The sequence below is a fragment of the Oncorhynchus tshawytscha genome, linkage group LG01 (genome assembly GCF_018296145.1).
Source record: "Oncorhynchus tshawytscha isolate Ot180627B linkage group LG01, Otsh_v2.0, whole genome shotgun sequence".
NCBI lineage: Eukaryota > Metazoa > Chordata > Actinopteri > Salmoniformes > Salmonidae > Oncorhynchus > Oncorhynchus tshawytscha.
In genome coordinates, this window is record NC_056429.1 from 81,941,078 (window position 1) to 81,953,669 (window position 12,592).

At 40.0% G+C, this 12,592-nt stretch overlaps 1 protein-coding gene across 1 annotated transcript; it reads right to left on the minus strand.

The window, feature by feature from the left end:
* Window positions 1–4,514: 4,514 nt before the first annotated feature.
* LOC112258071 (zinc finger protein 503) lies at window positions 4,515–7,300 on the minus strand. The gene is made up of 2 exons (XM_024432170.1): window positions 6,745–7,300; window positions 4,515–6,123 (listed from the first exon to the last, which is right to left on the minus strand). The coding sequence occupies exons 1-2, from the start codon at window positions 6,997–6,999 to the stop codon at window positions 4,681–4,683; spliced, it is 1,698 nt and encodes a 565-aa protein (XP_024287938.1). The 5' UTR covers window positions 7,000–7,300; the 3' UTR covers window positions 4,515–4,680.
* Window positions 7,301–12,592: the final 5,292 nt, after the last annotated feature.

A 12,592-nucleotide genomic window follows, 5' to 3' on the forward strand; every position in this document is an offset into this window, starting at 1 on the left:
AGATCAATCAACTGCATTGGATTTTGGCTGAATATACAGTACATGTCTCACTAAGAATACAATAGAAGAATAGAATAGAACCATTTTATTCTATAGAATTTATTATGAAGGGGACAGCAGCATGCCATTGATTCAGAGTGATCTGTTGGATGTAAAACACAGGTATAACTTCACTGTTTTCAGGTTGGCTAGAGTCCCAAATGCCAACCTATTCCCTACGTAGTGCACTACTTTTAACCAGAGCCCTATGTGCCCTGGTCAAAAGTGCACTATATAGAGAATAGGGCACCATTTGGCACACAACTAATTTACTATGCCCTGTCAGAATCAGGAAGTGATAAAGGAGTGATTAATATGGCTCTTGTTTGGAGAGCTAAAGTCATTCTCCAGCTAAAATAAACCAGCACTTCTCTCAAGATGATTGAATACACACTTCTTAGTGAGTTGATTGAACATGCAAAAGGTAATCTATTTCCTATGTCTTTGTAAACAGTGACCCAGCAAGCAGTGAAGTAGTGAGCAGTGAACAGCCATCTTTCCAGGACCATCTGTGTACATAACCATTGTGTAAGGTTTATCAAAGCAGGGCAGCCAAACCGCCGCTGAAGTTTAGGTAAAAACAGGGTTTCTCTTGATTAGGTCATTTATACAGAGGACTATAGGACTGTAAGAATTTGTCCCAAATGGCACCCTATTCACTATATAGTGCATTACTTTTGACCAGAGCCCTATGGGCCCTGGTTAAAGTAGTGCTTTATATAAAAAAAATAGCAGGGTGCCATTTGAGACGCACACAATACAAAATCCCAAAAGTATATGTGCCAAGAAAATGTGTTCTAAGTCCAATAATGTTGTATTGGAAGTTTAAATTATTATTTTTATTAGACAGGTTACTTAAAGCATTTGTGGATAACAGCAGAATGTAGCTTTATACATGAATGATCCGATTAATGATCCGATGAATGATACCATGAATGATATCATGAATGATCCCATGAATCTCACAGCAAGTACCCTATCCCCCCGTTTAAAAAACCCAACAACATAAAAAAATCAGGACTGCATCCTAAATGGCACCCTAGTCCCTTTATAGTGCACTATAAAAGGAATAGGGTGCCATTTGGGACGCATCCAGAATGAAATATTTTCATCAAACTGTTTAAGGTGTCACCAGAGCCTTTCAAACGGCATTACCTTAGTGGTGTTTATGACATCCCAATGCCTTCAACAATAACATCTAACAGATATTGACTACACGACACACCCACAACCACATGGTGTGCAGCTGTGCAGCACAAATGATGGGCATGCCCATAGCATACAGCCCGGCCTGGCCTGGCCCTTACATACACCATTCTTAATGTCAGCATTTGTCTGTGACCCGTCATGTTACACTGCTATGTTCTCTGGGCCAAAAGGCAAAACGGGCCAGAAATCTTCCTAGCATTGAAGTTCAAAGCAAAACAGGTGGTAGGTTGGACAGTGATTAAGCAAGGCAGGAAACCATCTAGTCTCTCATGTACAGGCTATATTTCACTTGAGAACATGTGGAAAACCAGATTCTGTCATTTCAGTGTGATTGAGAAGACCATGACCCAATTGTAGGTAGGATGGGATGTGAGAGAAAAGAGTGGAGGTGAGGAAAGGTCATTCAGTACACTATGGGGAAGACTATGGGAGAATCTCAACTGCAAACTCCTCATGTCCTCTCTCCTTGCCTCCTTCTCAAAACCCATTGGAAGAGAAGGTCAGAGGATAGAGACCGCAGGCTTTATCATCCAATTGGTTTTGATGAGGCAAGGAGAGACGACAAGAGCGGTATGCAATTGAGATTCCCCCAATGTATTGAGCAGAGATGTTCAGGGTTATCCCTGAGTCTCTGGACCAGACCTTTTACTTTGCTCAGGACAGACATATTATATATATATATAAATCTGTTTTTCTTTTGCACAGTTTATGTATATATGTTAATTTATGTATTTGTATATGTTTTTGCTCTTGGAACTGCTTCTCCAATCATACAGTTCAACCTCAAAACGTCACCAAAACCAGGAAGTCCCGAAAGCCAGGAAGTCCCCAAAACGTGAAAAGATACATGATCAACACGAGTGACATAATGTAAACATTTTTTTCCCCATATCACATTGATGTGCCAGGTTTATGAGGCCCCGAATATCGTCAGAACGGTCTGGTTGGGATGGTGAGTTGTGGGCTAGAAGCGTCATTAACATACATCATGGGAGAGAGCGATGGTAAAGAATGAATCTGTTGAAAAGATTCCGTCGATTTTATGAATATGACATGTGACCATTAATGATGTTGATTTTATCTCTTGGGAATAGTTGTGATTTACTTTGGGATGGGTAATGACATCGTTTGCTTGATTCTGTAGATGTGGTTAAGGAGATGATTAAATGTGTTAGGCCTTGCTTCATTTCATGCTATCTGCTTTACACACCGTCATTACTGCAATCATAAAAGCTGTAGAAATGTCCCACATTGGGTGACATCATAAATCATTGTCTAGCACAGCTGCCATTTATTTTACTTTGCCATTTCGTTCTTTCATAATACAATATGGTGTAATCCATTATCTCATAATTTGGCAATGTTTAAATGAAGGAATGCAGTGTTGCAAGAGATTTAATGTATGTGTTTATATTGACACACACACACAATTATATATAACAGTTGTAATTTTCCCTGGTGCATCATACAAGTGGAAGTAGGTGTACTGCCTTGTTGCCTGATGTGTGCGTGTGTATAGGCCTACTGTGCATAAAGAGGCTTCAGCAGCCGAGCCGTCGGTTTCTTCAGGAGCAGGATGGAGAGGTTTTTGTTTTCCAGATTATAGAATCATCAAACAAGTGGAACCTCTTCCCTCCCAGTGTGTTATGTAATAGACTAAAAATCCTCTCAACCCAGTGTAGGCCTACTCTTGATGTGACTTATTGATGTGTATGATATGAGAATTATCAGGCAGCTATACAATATTTAATCCCGCTCATTTTGGATTATTATGTAATCTTGTGTGCCTCCGGTATTTAATCTGTGCAAGGATTGTATCGAAAATACTTGCGTATTTATGGAGTGGTCCATCAAATTGAAGATGTTGTATTCTCAATAATTTGATTGACGTTTTATTACTGTAGGTTAAAAATATAAACGTGTGCTATCTTGACATACGGTATGGAGCAATGCAGCAACATATCTTCCACAACGCGTTTGTTTTTCTTTAGAACAAGCTGATGAGATATAGACCTAACGTTTAAACGCAATACAATATAGCCAACCTATAGCATTTAAAGTAAATAAAAAATAGTTATGACTCCACGAGAAATTAGTTGATCTCGTCAGTGAAATAGTCAATATGCAGAGCAAGACGTAAACTATTAAGCCCTATAACCTACACAATATTAAATATTTTACCCTGCCAAAAATTATAGGCCTAATTGTTTTATAGCAAATTGTATAGCTGTATCCCATAACCTCTTCTCCTTTATGATAAACTCTCTGCTCAGACAAATGGGGCTAATTGTATCTGAGAACAAGACGCAAAACAATAATTAACGTTGTTTGGGTTGTCACTTTTTAGATTTAATGTTATTTCCCAATGTGCTGCTGATATTGCATGTTTTATAACTGCACAAGCGGATAACTTCCTTATTCTAATGTAATCAGACTGACACCATCATTCGTTCGAAGGTAGGAAAAACATGATCTGTGAAAAACAGTGCTGAATTTGATAGTGGCGTGTTGAAATGAATATCAGAGTTGGATTATTACTGCCTAAATTACTCCAACGATAAATTACTATAATGCTAATCGGGTGGCAAAATACATCTGTGTCAGATGACAGTAGGCTGCAATTTGTCTTAGCTATTTAAAAAGTTTAACAAATATATTTTGCAGTCTTAAAGGTATCGAAATGTGAATAAAATGCGATTAAAATGTTACCCAAGTGTATACTGAACATACTTCAAATGGAAATAGCCTACACAGATCTTAAATGCCATTCCACAAATTAAATGGGGTCGATTCTTTAACAGACCAATTATGCTCATATCTCACATATTCAAGTGTTTATCATTATAAGTAAAGTAATACTGTATGTCGAATTATTTATTCCATAAACAACCTACCAGATTCATAAGCCTTAATGTAGCTTGTCGAATTAATAATTAAATGTATGAAGAAATATGAGAGAGCCCAATTTGCCATCAAAATTAACTAAACATGTAATTCTAAGGGTTAGGCCAAAGTTGAAAAGTTATTTGCGATGTGTGGTAGCCGGTAGACCTACATAGGCCTCCAGACTCCAAAATAGGCTACGGCTTTCCAATGAAAAATAGAACGAATAGGCCTTTTGTATGTAGGAAACATAAAACTCTCACAATGAGCATTTTAAAAACGACATACACACTGCCTTGTAATTTCAATGTAACATCTAAAATGGCACGATCCAATATAGCCTATATATTAATTGTAAAAAAGAATGCACCTTGAGCCTCTTACAAATTATATTATAATTATTTTTATTTTTGTCACGCTTGGAGCTATCGCAAATAAATACACTGAGCCCACGGATCCCGTCCTGCATGAAATACAACCAATATAAAAGTCATTTAGGCCTAAAATCTCCTTATAAATGTATAGTTATTATGTGTCTGTCTGTATCTTCTACTGGTATCCTAACGCCGATGCGGTGGTGAGTCTCTGTCCATACAAGGCATAGGGAGAATAATATGGACCTGTGGCAGCGGGCATCTGAACCGAAGCGCCGGGGGGCAGGGGGCTCTTTGAATAGGGGTGATAGCGCGTGCTCAATCCCAAAGGGTGATGTGGGCTCCTGAGGGTGAGCGTTCCAGGGCTGCCCGGGGCCGCATTTGGAGGCATGTGCATATGGCAAGCCATGGCGGCCGCGGCGGCGTTGGCTAGCGATGATGAACCCGGGTATCCTGATATCAACTTCTCCGTCCCCGCAAAAGCAGTGTGAGTCCTTAGGTGATTGAGGAGCTCTTCTGAGCAAGAAAACCGTTTGTCGCAAGGTCCGTTAGCCGATACCCAATTACAGACGTGTGGCAGAGGGTCATTTGGGAGCATAAAGCCATAGGGGTATAACGGGTGTCCAGCAAAGGATGGCGGCGAGGAATGCACGCTGTGCAAAGGGTGAGTTGGGTACATGAGAGGGTATCCTGACTTCAGAGCCGAGGACTCATGGCACTGCGAGGCACTGGAAGCACCGGATAAGTGGCTTGCGCAGTGGTAACTCAGGCAGTACGGGTCTCTACACAGGCTAGCAGACATTAGGGACGGAGGAGAAGCCCTGGACAAGGGGCTCCCAGCTTTATTACACTGAAGTTGGCTGGCAGCGGCAAACTGAGCACTAAGTAGTTGACTGCTAGATTTCGTCGGGTCTAAAGTCATTCCGTGAGGGAGAAAGTGTTGGGGATAGCCTGCGTATGCACCTGCTAAACTTCCAGGGTAGGACATGCCAGCAGGCGGTAGAGGGAAAACGGTGTGCCCAGGTTTATAGGGGGAGACTGGCGCTACGAGTCCTCCTGAACCCAGAAGTTGAACAGATGATGCAGAGGAGACAGATGTGAGTGAGTCTGATGTGATAACCTTTGATCCAGAGGTGGTCTCCTGGTGTTGGTTAGCCTCACCGTTAATCCCAGATATCCGGCTGTGACTACCACTGCCGCTTCCCTCCATTGTACTGTTTTTATTGCTATCAGATTCCTTATTCTTTTCCTCCTTGTCTCCCTGCTTACCCTCAGATGGCAGCGGAGACACAGAGTGGCAGGAGCTGGGGCTGCCTGTCCTGGGGGTAAACGGCTGGCAGGTGGCGCTAGGCACTCGGAAACTAGCTTTATCTCCACTCAGACTACCACTGCTGGACGAGGAGTCCTTGTTCTTCTCCGATGATTTGGAGTAGGGTTTGAAGCTAGATTTGTCTTCATTTCCAATGTCACTCATTTTTAGTGGTCCGGATTTGGTCTCTTTGTCACTAGATCCATTTGAGGTTACAGATGAGAGTTTGGAAGAGGACGGAGGGTCTGGTTTGCCGATTTGTGAGCAGGTCTGTGCCAAGAGAGCCAACGGACTTTTCTTGGCATCCAGCTGCAAAATAAGATAAAATAATATTTATTATTCAAGTTCACTGTAATGTTTTTTACATGGGGTGTTTCAAAACCAAGCAATATGTTCCTGTTATACAGTGTATTATGTGCCCTTGGAGAACTCTGTTAATTACGCACGAGTTTAACGCATTGCGTATAAGGTTATCATAGCCATATATCTGCACAGTCTTAGAAAAATAGGTTCTGGATAGAACCAGCAAGGGTTCTATGATTGCTTCATATATGGCACCCAATAAGGTTCTATATAGAACCGACATTTGTTCCATATAGAACCCTATATGGAACCAATTTTGGTTCAGCGAAGAAGAACCCCTTGGGTTCTGATCAAAAGGTTAGAATCTTTAGGGGTGCCATATATGAAGCAATCAAAATAACGCTCTTGGATTCTATCCAGAACCTTTTTTCTAGGAATGATTTTCAATTTACAGTAACTATATGATAATAAACGTACAACTCAAATTGCCTAATAGTACCGATATTTTTAAATCTGAAAACATAGACAGAAAAACATTCACTCAAAAGTAATAACTGACCAAAATCACACTTTTGCAATCCCTATTTTATCCCGTCCCCCGTAGCCTGTGGCCAGCGTAGTGCTTACCTCGATGGGACTGATAGGAGTTGATGGCAAAGGTTGAAGGTACTCCGGGTGCAAAATGTGTCCTCCACGTGCTGTAAGCATTTTCAAAATCTTTATGGGTATACGATTAGCCTGCCGTAAAGGGTTTGAGGGAGAGACGAGGTGAAGAAATGGATTGTTTATTCTCGGTGCGCCCTTCTCCCCTGAATAACTGTTCTCCCACACCGGAATCACGATACTATTTCTCAGGACAGAAAATGCGGGCGATGTGATCATGACCCAATTCTCATTGAGATGGAAGAAAAACAGCCTACATTTGTTCTTTAGGAATACAAATCTAATCAAAGTAAAATGTAATTCTATAGCACCACAGTTCGTAATAAAACCAATAAATAGATACACTTTTATAATCCTTATTAGAGGCGGAGAAGATCAGAACATATCCCGTTCATATCGCAGCAGGAGTGAATGTGTGGCTCGGATGCTTCCTTCCTCAGTGTCGCTGTGTGTGAGTGTGGCAGTGGCAGTAGCACGTCTGTGCGCTTGCTCTCTCTACGTCGGAAGTAGCCTATGCTCTCCTCCCTTCATCAGCATCTGAATTAGTCTCGAGATTAAAGCCTTTGCCGCCTTCCAATAAAATGAGCCCCTGAAGTGATTGGAGGGTCAATGGAATGTGACGTCACCTCAAATGGGTTTACTGTATTATTTTGCCAACTCGATGGGGCTTATTTTATTGTTGTATTTATTTGTTGCGTTCGCACATTTACCTGTAGGGAGTGTATGGGAGGACTATTATGGGTGGGATAGACTGTTTTCAAAGGATATCCTAGGAATGACTTAAACCATGGACATATGAGTCTGTACGTTTTATGGCAAGTTGTGTTGTAAACATGTTATGCATGTAGAATAGATGTAATGTTAATATATGTCATATTATTTTAGGCAAAATTCTAGCAGAATTTGCACTAATGTAATTTGATTGTCCTAAAACATATAGTCCATCTAGGTTATAGGATTTGCCAACACATAGTTATGCTTATAAAACGTTGAAGATAAATGCTTGGGGCTTTTCAGTATGGTTAGTTATTCTCCTTTCAAACACTTGCTGACATCAGTGTGTTGTGGCACTACAGTGGAATGTGCATGTCCCACATTGTCAATATAATTTACTACCCCCCACCCCCTCCCAACACCTCTTTCAATCACACTCTCTGTCTTCTGTCCATTTTGCCCTATACTAGTTATTTGTCAGTTGTCTAAATTCAGGTAATCTGCAGCAGTAGCAGTCACAGTGAACGAGAAAGAGAGGAGATAGAGGGAGGGATGAGAGGAGATAGAATGTGCACCTCATCCTCTTTCCAATTGTTGAGGTCACGTTCCAACTGGAACCCTATTCCCTATACATCTTTAGGTAACCCTTTCTCGATCTGTGGAGTACTGTTTTATATTGGTTCTTTGAATATCCCTTTGTATAACCATCTGTATGGCTCTTTATTAGAATGTTAGAACCAGAGGGTTCTTCATTACACTGTTACAACCAGAGGGTTCTTCATTACACTGTTAAACATTTCCCAGCTACTGGTTGCAGGGGAAATACAATAAAGAAGTTACGATATGTTTAGAGCTGGATTAAGGTATTATTGCTGTAAGGGATAGTATGCTGCTGCATTCTCACTACTTGGGAGTCAACCTCTCGTGGGATTTGAAGTCACAACCTATTGGTTGCCAGAGACCTGACTTTCCTACTACACCATCAAGTCTGTTAATATGATAGAGATTGATAATAGATTAGAACCAATAGACATTTGTCCCTATGAGGGAACCCTTTTGAGAGAACCCTTTGATTTTTTTAGAACCCTCTCACAAGGAATCCTCGTGGGGTTCTTTGTTTTGTTCCTGTAGGGCAACCCAATTGGGTTCTACACAAAACCCTCTCATGAAGAACCCTCTGGTTCCAGGGTTTTGTCATCTGTCCCTATAGAGGAACCCTTTTGGATGCCACATAGAACCCTTTGATTTGTCCCAGTAGGGGAACTCTTTTGAGTTCCATATAGAACCCTCTCATGAAGATCACTTTGGTTCCAGGTAGAACCAATGATAAGTTCTACAGCTATACGTATAGGATACTTCAGATGTGTTTATAGCAAACACTGTTAGGTAATCACATGGTACTGGTCAGTAACTTTAAGGATAAATGTGTGCAAAATGTAGTATAAAGGTATTTTTTCTACCCAATATATTAAATATTAAGGTACAATCATTACTGCACTTTGAAATGTAGGTGGGGCAATGTGCTGGTGGGGGCTCAATAGCATATTTGGGGGCATGGTCTAAAATATATTGTATTTGTGCCAACCGTTAATGGAAGTGTTGTACCAGTTTAAGTTGTTTTATTGTTATATTGATGAAGACTGACCACCACATTTGTCCACTCCCAGTTCTACAGTATTTGTAAGAGCTTGTGATAATCAAGAACTGCACTGTTAGGGGTTACTGTGTGTTTTCCAGGAAGTTCATGTTTATTTTTTAAGTCATTTACTGTCAACTTGTGATTATTGTAACATTTACAGTAACTTATTGTGGCTGATACCTGTCAAGCTCACTGGTCTGATTGTGTGGCAGGAAGGTCAGTTTCCTGCAAACTAAGAGGTTGAGGCCAGGTGCGGCTGAGTCCCAAGTGTGTTCATCACAAATAATGCTTAGTAGTTGTCAACTAATTTTAGGCTATAACTTGTAATCAAAAAAGTTAATTGAAAGTACAGTGATTTACAGGCAGCTAGTTGCAAGTAAGTTAATAGCAGTTAACCTTTGACAACATAACCACTTGGTACACCACTTCCATTGACAGTTGGCACTGCAACCAGTAGCCTGTAGAATACTGTAAAACTACAGGAACCTTTTAACAGTGTAGCATTTCATGGCAGAAAAGGAAAACATGGCGGAGAGGGAAAAAACAGGATGGTCCTTCACAACCATCACAGCAGTAAAGAACCCTTCCTGGTATGCAAAGAAAATTGTTACACATATCACCCTCACCCCTGACAAAGAACCGCTCAAGAACCTTTTTTATTTTTTGTTTATAGTACACTATTTTTGACCAAAGCCTTATGGGTTGTGGTCAAAAGTAGTGTACTAGGCACATGTAGGGAACAGGGCGCTGCTTGGGACTCACACCAATCCCTGAGCCTAAAGGAGACAACTCTCATGTCATCATATTTCACCAACACTCAAGGCTGACACATTCGATTAGGCAGTGCAGCTCCAAGGGCCAGTAATTTAGGGTTGATTAAAAAATATATAATATTTTGGGGGGGTTTTGAGTTGAAAAGTTTACAATGTTTGATTATATTGACTGTGGTTCAAATGACTGTCATTTACATAGTTTTTTTTTTATAATAGTGTAAAATGTAGTCTACTCTTGCTGGTCTTATTCATTATGTGCAAAAAGGTTAAAAAAATAAGAACTGATGCAAAAGTCCCAAAAATATCAAACTCCTTATTTTCAGTTTAACTGAGGCCTACGTGCTTCTACACCTGCATTGCTTGCTGTTTGGGGTTTTAGGTTGGGTTTCTGTACAGCACTTTGAGATATCAGCTGATGTAAGAAGGGCTATATAAATACATTTGATAAGATTTGATACAAGGAATCCCTAAAGCAGTAGTTTGACATTCGATTTAGATTGAGGTGCGCAATTTGCTCAATCAAAGTTATGATGAACATAAATTGTCACATCTAAACAAGATATTATGAATGCAACCCGCCCCTATTAGCATAGTTTTCCCGACAACTTGCATAACAAGTCACTCACATGATAAGATGCTTGTGACATTTTACCAATTCCACAAGCTAAACGGCTCAAAAACACTTAGTCATTAATTTCATTCCCCTTTTTCAGATCGGATTATTCCTATATTTCCAAAACGTCATAGCCTATATCACCTAATTTAAGCGTCCTGCTGATCAGAATAAAAGTTTAAATTATGCAAGTGGATTTTTTAAAAATTGATACCAGGGGTGCTGTTTTCAGCAATGGCTGTCAGGCCCCCGACACAGCGCGTGAGTTATTAGGGCGTAGAAGGGCGACCATAAATTTCCACCGTCAGGCAAAACTCCTTTTATTGTCCGCGTGATGGATAGCCCATTGCACCAGACACCAAGTACTCGGCATTAAACGGGAACACATTTTTTGTTGCCATAATTCATGACATTTAAAATAGAACGTTTGAATTCCTACCCATATTTCACACTAGTGACATGTTTATGAATCACTCCCTACATGCAAATATAATTATTTACAGCACAGACGGTCCATCGGAGATCTTTCACCCCTTTTCTGAGGACAGCCACGGTGGTTGGAGACCAACACATGATTGGTAACTGATTATCTCTTACAATATAGGTCTACAGAAAGCTTTTTTTGTGCATTTGTTTTAGAGTAAATGTTTTATTTCATTTGACAAGACCGCTATATTTGACGTTGCTTTGAAGTCCAATGTTGATTATTTCAATTAATTTCAAAATTCTCATAAACTAAAACTCGCATATTGCTGCTAAGCCTTTATAGTGTTGTTTTGATATGATGTAGCTTATGTTCCACTATTTCAACAGCTAAAACTGCCCTCAGAATAAGCTATAGTGAATATTTGGGTTCTCAGTTATTTTTTCCGATTTAGTTTTGGAAACATTACCTAAACCGCAGAGACCTTCAGTATAGGAGCAATTTGAAGACGTGACGCAATAAATTATAAACTTACATTATATTATATAGCCTTTTAACCTCCATTATGAGTTGGACTGTCTCCTCCACTATGCTAGAGACAAGATACATTTTTAACAATTTTCTTAATTAACAGGGGAACTTATTGGAGATAAGAATTTATATGACAGGTGCGGTTATTATGACTGTAGTCGTGTATTGTACATGACCCTACAGACATATGTGCAAATATAATTTACCGCAGTTTTTACTATTCATGAGTACAGTAGTGGTTCATTTGTTCTCAACTCATCATGTCTCTGTTCTCCAGTTAACGTAAAACATGCAACGAAACACACGCATGCAACCGATCCCAATGACAATTGTTCGTTATGTACATAATAATTACACAATGAATAAAAACTAATCTACTTCTGAATTGCTGTTTTTATTCATGTAAGTAGCTTTTGCCTCTACCATCTTTTATCTGTAATGTTATCTAATAACATGTCTTTGTCTGGCACCTCGAAATATCTAGGAAGTGGCAGCAAGGCCTAATGTATCAGTTTGTAACCATCATGCAAAAACCAAAGTATTCATTAGAATCATCTTAATATACTGTGTCTGTCATTTCAATGAAGGATGCCATATAAGAGCCCCTGACTAGCTCATCTAAGCCTTGCTGTGCCTGTATAAATAATCAGATCGCTAAATGTGACATGATAATGTTGAGCAAATGGAGAATAAGACATTTCTTTGACATGAATATTCACGTTGTGGCAGAGAGGCTTGCTGGTTACCATCTCAGCAGATGGAGAGAAAGGTGGACTATTGGGTCTGACAGGTTAAAAGGGGAGATGAATCATAATGGTTGGAAGGTGCTATTGTTTCATACCCCTTTTCCTGACTTGTCAGTGAGTGTAGAGCACACATAGGCCTTAACTCTTTGCCACATAGAAGCAGTCCTAAGAGACACTTCAAATACAGTTATATTTTTACAGATGCTGTTACCCAAAGCAACTAGGGTTAAGTGCCTTGCTCAAGGGTAGATTGGCAGATTTTTCACCAAGTCAACCCTGGGATTTGAACCAGCAACCTTTCAGTTGCTTGCCCAACACTCTTAACTAAGCTATCTGCCACCCTTTAAAAGGTTTTAGCTGTGCTTGATTGTG